Source organism: Diplotaxodon limnothrissa, linkage group LG7, assembly GCF_057381915.1.
Source record: "Diplotaxodon limnothrissa isolate DT_005_m linkage group LG7, D_limnothrissa_male_GT1.1, whole genome shotgun sequence".
Classification (NCBI taxonomy): domain Eukaryota; kingdom Metazoa; phylum Chordata; class Actinopteri; order Cichliformes; family Cichlidae; genus Diplotaxodon; species Diplotaxodon limnothrissa.
In genome coordinates, this window is record NC_140602.1 from 28,841,330 (window position 1) to 28,848,397 (window position 7,068).

General features: G+C 42.6%; 1 protein-coding gene across 1 annotated transcript; it reads left to right on the top strand.

Annotated features, from left to right (window-relative positions):
• The first annotated feature begins 880 nt into the window (after window positions 1-880).
• Window positions 881-6,986, top strand: LOC146628455 (UDP-glucuronosyltransferase 2C1-like). The gene is made up of 7 exons (XM_085359534.1): window positions 881-1,198; window positions 1,439-1,928; window positions 3,974-4,122; window positions 4,204-4,335; window positions 4,507-4,594; window positions 5,109-5,328; window positions 5,596-6,986. Exons 1-7 carry the CDS (start codon window positions 881-883, stop codon window positions 5,873-5,875), a joined length of 1,677 nt encoding a protein of 558 aa, XP_085215660.1. The 3' UTR covers window positions 5,876-6,986.
• The last annotated feature ends 82 nt before the right edge of the window (window positions 6,987-7,068 follow it).

Here is a 7,068-nt window from a genome sequence, read left to right on the forward strand (position 1 = left end):
ATGGTTGTTTACCAAAAGTATCACCGTATCATAGGTCCTCATGTATCTCGTACCGAGTGTTTCTTTTTTGGTTTGTTATTTTTCAAATTCTATATTTATTAAGTTTTGCAGGCTTGTTTGCACAACAAGGCTAAATAATTATATAAACTTTTCTCAATCTAAATAGTGGACTTTGTAGAATTAAAAAAATAAGTGTAGTGCAGGTCTATGATGATTTTTAGTGCTACTATCATCTAGTTCTGATTCTGGTTCTGTCTTGGTTAAGTCCTAAGTAGTCCTGAGTTTGAACTGTTGTAGTCCTGTTTTAATTCCGGATCAGTTCTGGGTCTGGTTGAATTGGGGTTTAGTCCTCGTGTCTTGATACAGCCCGACTTTGTTCTGCCTTGCTGCTTAATTAAAAACCTAGTTTAAGGTGTCCTGCATATGTGATATTTTTTTTCCCTATATGAAGTCCTTCGTTTTTGAACAAAACTCAAAACAGAGCCTATTGATCTCAGTCATTTCTACCCCCCCCCCCCCCCCCCCCCCCCCAAAAAAAAAAAAAAAAAGAATCCCACATGCATACTACTGTTTCAAATGTCTGGCTCCGCCTCTGATTAAAGCAAGAGTGTGTTTCATGTACAGTCTGACTCTTGATATTTAATATTCTCACAGACTGAGAGATGAATATGAAGCTGCTCAGGCTGTGGTTAAAGTTTTATTCTGTGATATGTGTTACTGTGTCATTTTACCTGAGCTGACTCTAAAAACCGTGAGTGAGGTCCAGCAGGACAATGGATAAACAGGTTTCTGTGTTTGCCTTGAAGCAGGCCAATCATGCTGTCCAATCAGAGCACAGCTCTCACCTGCAGCTGACCTCTGAGCGGATTGGACTCTGGACATGCAGTTTCAGTCTGACTGGATTTGCTCACAAACTCAGGATCTTTTTGTTGTTTCACACATGATGCAGGTTTCCACGTCTCTTCCTCTTCTTCTTCTTTCCCTCACCCTCCTGCTCCTTCATCCCGTCTCCCCGGTACATGGTGGCCATGTTCTGGCATTTCCGGGAGAGTTCAGCCATTGGTTGAACATGCGGAACATCATAGAGGAGCTGGTGAAGAGGAATCATTCGGTCACCATCTTAGTGCCCGATGCATCGCCGTCTGTCAACTACAACAACAGCCGTGACACCGCCAAGTTCAACTTCCTGGTCTTCAAGGTAACACTGGTGTTTATACAGCGTGTTTGTAGTCACCCAAAGAAGATCCCTGACAATCACTGTGAAGTAATGGTTCTGAGTAACTTTAATTTCCCGTCCTTCCCCCTGATTACCCACAGACACCTCTCCGTGTTTGTCTCATTTCAGACCTGAAAATCAGAGGAAAGCATTTTTTTCATTGTTTTTTTTGGGCGTAGCTGATATAGAATCAATGACCTGATCAGGTGTTTCCTCCTGCAGGTGTCGTACAGCCGGCAGGAGTATCTGGACCTTATGCAGGAATTGATGCGTTTCTCCATGTATGAGGCGCACTTGTCTTCACCACTGCAGAAGTTCCTAAAGACGGCTTCCTGGATACTGCACTTCCTGGACTTCGGGAGGCAGCAGTGTGACGGAATGCTGAGGAACAAGCAGCTGATGGCGACTCTGCGCCACACCAGCTTTGACGTCATCTTGCAGGACTCGATGGCAATGTGTGGTGACCTGGTAGCAGACTTGCTCAGTGTGCCACTCATCATCTCAATGCGCTTCAGCTTCGGCAGTGTTTTTGAGCGACACTGTGGCCACGCCCCCGCACCGCCATCCTACGTCCCGTTAGCTCCTCTCTCATACAACGACCACATGACACTCAGTGAGAGGCTGGTCAACATGGTGATATATGTGGGGTCGTCAGCAGTAAGCGAACTGACCTGGAAGCTGACGCTCGATCAATACTACAGGGAGATCAAAGGTCAGCGGTCAAGAGTTATGTCTCCACTCTGAGGGCATCACACAGGGTTTAAATAAACTATCATTATGTGACTGAAGGCAGATATTCAGCTTTGATTCAGAGTTTAACTAAAATAACAGCTCACAGAAATTTCTGGATGCATGCTCAATATTCAGGTAGGAAAATCCCAAAACGTTGATTCTGTTCATCTGGACGTTTTCAGTGGGTGAAAGACGATTTCAGGTGACTTCTTCAGTCTTAGATGACTGCAGGTTTCCCCAACCTTATAAAGAGTATATTTGAATAATAACTGAAACTAGCACTAGTGACGAACAATGGGCTGTGAGGTCAGTTTCATAATCATTAATATACAAATCGTCATGACCATTGATCAACAACCACTGAAAAAGACCATTGATGATTCATTAGTGACCATTGATCATTGAGTACCATTCAAAGAGAGTTAGGGAATAAATGCAAAAACAGCATTGTAAGATGGCAAAAGATGTATCCTTAGGCCCCCTCCTCGATTCAGAGATGGTCTTTCCCTGGCCTCTTTGACTCTGCGCTCAAACCAGCGTTCCTCCCTGTCCAGGGTGTGTACATCCTCATCATTGAAAGAGTGTCCACTGGCCTGTAGGTCTGAATAGACTGTGGATCTGCATTTAATCAATGATCATGACAATGTCCATATTAATGATCAAGAAACTGACCTTACAGCCATTGTTCGTCAATGGTGCTAGTTTCAGTCATTGTGCAAATGTATAAGGTTGGGGAAGCCTGCAGTCAGCTGAGGCTGAAGAAGTCACTTAGATGATGATGATGTAACATTTCTCCCACTGGAAAGGCTATTTCAAGATGAACAGAATCAACTTTTTGGGAGCTCACAGATAGGTTTACACTCATGTCAAAAGTCTTCAGACAGCTCACTGATGAACAGTGCAGTGGTGGCTTAATGTCTTTCTGATAACCATCTGAGCACATCCAAAATAATCAGAGGTCCACAGAGCAAAGATGTTACAGCAGTATTTATTTGAAGGAATAAACACCTACACTTTCCATGATGTGAGCTGAAAATAAGGATTGCAAAGATTAAGATATGAGGATGTGATGTTAAAGACTGTCTTCCTTAGGGATGGGAATTGATAAGAATTTTGCAATCAAAGACATTACATTCATGCAAATTAATTACATGCTGTGGGTCACATGTTTGTGCATGTTGGAGGTATTTCCCCTTACAGAACACTTTTCCTAAAAGTAATGCAGTACATTACTTAATTACACCCAGGAGAAAGACATTCTCATTATGTTACTTTCATGTTACTCTGTAAAATGATTTGAAACACACTGTCTCATAATCAGCATTTAACAATATAAACCTACAGGCTACAGCCCCACACACCAACACAAACCCCTATCCTAATGAGATCACACGTGATCTTTCTCTTAGTAATTAGGTATGAAAACAAATCAAAGATGAAAACCAGCACAACGACAGTCTTACTCTCTGCTCACATTCATATTGATGCTGTAGAACTGATCACACTGAGCTTCACAGAGCAGACAATGATGAGCCAAAGCAAACTGCAAAACAACCCAAAGATACTCTTTAATGACTGAGTCAGTCAGCTGATCTCAGACCAGCAGAGCAACATTTCAGCATTCAAGTACAAAACTGAAGGCAGAGAGCAGAAACCAGCAGCAGCTGGAGGAAGAGACAGCATTTGATCTGTGGGTTCTTCATCAGTCAAAGGATTTTCATCAAGTAGTGAGAACTGTCCTTTGATGTAAAATTAAATTTGTTTGTAACGTTATTTTTAGATCCTCTGAGAATGAGGGACTGTGTAAAAAAATGTCTGTAATTCATGAACTGTTAATGTTAGACTGAAGTTAAACCCTGAATTAAAGCTGGAAGACTGCACTTAGTCACATCTCGATGGTTTGATGTAAAGTCCGTTATATTGGTGCACAGATGCAGAATTATAGAAACCATCCTTGTCCAAATAACTTTGAATCTGTACAAACTTTTATTTTGAAGTCATATCCCTTCTTTCCTGTATGGACAGGAACTCCCAGCAGTGTGTGTGAGACTATGGGGAAGGCCGACGTGTGGCTCATCAGGACGTTCTGGGACATTGAGACGCCACGGCCGACCCCACCAAACTTCAAATACGTGGGCGGTCTACACTGCAAACCGGCCAATCAGCTGCCAGAGGTGTGAGCTCTGATTGCACACACTTTTATTCTGAAATGGGACAGGTGAGTGTTGATGTAATGATGATGTCACATCTTCCAGGACCTGGAGGCATTTGTGCAGAGTTCAGGTGATGCCGGCATAATTGTGGCTTCCTTCGGCTCCATGGTAACCAACCTGACGATGCAGCACGCTAACATCATCGCCACCGCCTTCGGTCAGATCCCACAGAAGGTCAGAACCTCCACCTACTCACAGACAAACAATCAGGGACTGGGCTGTCAGCAGATATTGATTGCATCATTGATTACTTTCTGCAATAATCATCCAAAAAATACCTGCAGGCAGAAGAAGCTCAGATGGTTTGTTTCATCTTTGACTTGAAGAGTGTTTTCTTCCTTTCAGGTGATTTGGCGTTACCGTGGCGAGGCTCCAACTGCATTGGCTCCAAACACGAAGATTTCTGATTGGATCCCTCAGAACGACCTGCTGGGTATGACTCATTCATGATGTCATGGAATTTCAAAATAAAAGCTCAAATAGGCCTCTTATTCACTTGCTAAGTGGCAACATACCAAGCCTCCTTCCAGGTCCAGACTCCTCCTGCGTGGATGATAATCCTCCTGTGGATGGCTTATCATTTATTTTATGTTTTTGGTGGTGGTTGGGGGTTGGGGGGGGGGTAGAAATCTCTGTCAGTGCATGGTGTATCTTTACATAGAAGCTAACTAGCTGACTTCCCGTTAACTTTAAACTCTGTTAAATTTTATAAATCTTGGATGCCTGTATGTTAAACTTTATTTAAACAGGTGTGAGAGAAGCCAAACAGATCATTTCATTGAGGATGAAAGAATTTTGGCTGTTTTTAACTCTCAGTGATGCCCAAGTGTTTATTTGAGTGTGAGAATCTTTGGTAAGTTTTGACTCAGAAATGGCAACTAACATAATCAATATTTGCAAAAAGATGTTCTTTCACAATAAAAGCTCTGTATTTTTTTTGTCCTCAGGTCACCCAAAGACAAAGGCATTCGTGACACACGGCGGCACTAACAGTCTATATGAAGCTGTGTTTCACGGCGTGCCTCTGGTGGGCGTGCCGCTGTTTGGCGATCAGCCTGATAATCTCGCCCGTATGAGCCGCCTCGGCACCGCCATCGTCCTGGACTTCAACCATCTGACAGCTGAGGAGCTGGCAGAGGCGCTGCACGTCGTCACAAACCAGCCAAGGTAAAGGTGATTTTAGTGTGGAATTGTGTTTGTATATTTCCTGTTAATAGTTTCATCTTTGTACATTTGGACCTGTTTAATAACATTTTATTTAATAATAATGGATTGGATTTATATAGCGACCTTCCGGTTACAGATGCGATTCCCAACCCCCTGAGCCACGGTCGCCCCATTTCCTGTCTTTGACCTGATTCCTTCACAATAAAAGTGCACTACTGTTTAACAGTGAAACTGTCATATGACTTCCTGTTTGTTTACCATGCACAGCTACAGGACCAACATGCAGCGTCTGTCAGCGGTGCACCGCGACCAGCCAGTAACGCCACTGAGTACCGCCGTCTTCTGGGTGGAGTTTGTGATGCGACACGGTGGAGCTAGGCATCTGCGGTTGGCATCATACGACCTGAACTGGTTCCAGTACCACAGCTTGGACACCGGTGCTGCCCTGCTGATCGCTTTGATGACCGTCGCTGCTTTGTGGTGGGTGGGGATACGCTGCATCCTGCGGCAGTGCAGACGGCGAGCAGGAAGAGAGAAGAAGGACTGAAGAGAGATTTCCTGTTTGCACCGTCCTGTTGGTATTTACAAAGGAGAGTCTAGTAACAAGACTATGTACGAAAGATGGGAAACATTATCAGCTGACCCTGTTCAAGGCACAAAACATAGGGAGGAGAATATTTAAATTAACCCATGACCTGATTTACAGACCAGCATTTACTACTGATTGAAACAATATTTAACACATAAAAACAAACATGTTTTTTTTTGTGCCTGATACTGAAATTAACTGACTATGCCAGTGTTTAGAAAACTCCTTAAAAATCACCCAGAAAACTGACCTCACCTGAGTCCTATTTGGGGATTGCATTTAATCTGTGTTTAACAGGTTAAACACAGATTAACTGGTTTCATCTTCATTAGGACTTAATATCTAAACATTTCAGAATCCCTTTCCATCACTAATGGTGTTCCACAGGGATCCATCCCTGGACATGCCTAACACGTTCTGATTAAACTGAGAACATGCTGTTCATGAGGTCACCTGAGGATTTCAAGCTTGCAGTTTATATTTATATCTGAACTCTTTGACGTCATAAAATTGAATTTTTAAAATCTCTATGAAGATTTAATGACTCGTTGGATACTAGATAAAATTTTATCACAATGCTGAGCACATATCAATATGAGTTTTATACAGAAACGTTGAAGCTTCAGTGTTTTTGGGTTTTTTTATTACAAGTGATTCTTTCCCTGCTCACCTTTGTATGTAAAAATCGGGATGGTCTGCCCTCACAAGCTGAAGAGAGCAGCATTGTGCAGTCTTTATGAGTTTACTACACTAACCAATCACATCCACTTACAGTCAAACACAGTGCTCACATAAAGCTCTCCTTTTCCACTGGAACATTTTCAAAGATTATATTTATGTATCAGAGGTCACACCTGCACCAGCATTTCTTAATCGCTGTATCTGTGTATTCTGGCTATACATGTTGATTGTGCAGAAGTCTCCTTGGACAGAAAGGTCCTGATCACAGTGAGAAACCTGTAAAACTAAAGGATGTGGAAATAAACTGCTGTACTGGAGTTTTTCCTGGGTGCTGCTGTGTGGTTCACTACTCTAAATGTAAATGTTACTTAGAGTCAGTCACACTGCAGAGGGTTTTCAGCAAACATAGTTACCGTGAGTGGCTTTATTTATATTTTCACAGACTAAGTCTGATAATGAAAAAATTGCAG

Coding starts and splice junctions, on each gene's coding strand:
- LOC146628455 (XM_085359534.1), top strand. CDS start 881: ATGCAGTTTCAGTCTGACTGGATTTGCTCACAAACTCAGGATCTTTTT. Junction 1,199..1,438: donor TCAACTTCCTGGTCTTCAAG/GTAACACTGGTG, acceptor TTCCTCCTGCAG/GTGTCGTACAGCCGGCAGGA. Junction 4,123..4,203: donor CGGCCAATCAGCTGCCAGAG/GTGTGAGCTCTG, acceptor CACATCTTCCAG/GACCTGGAGGCATTTGTGCA.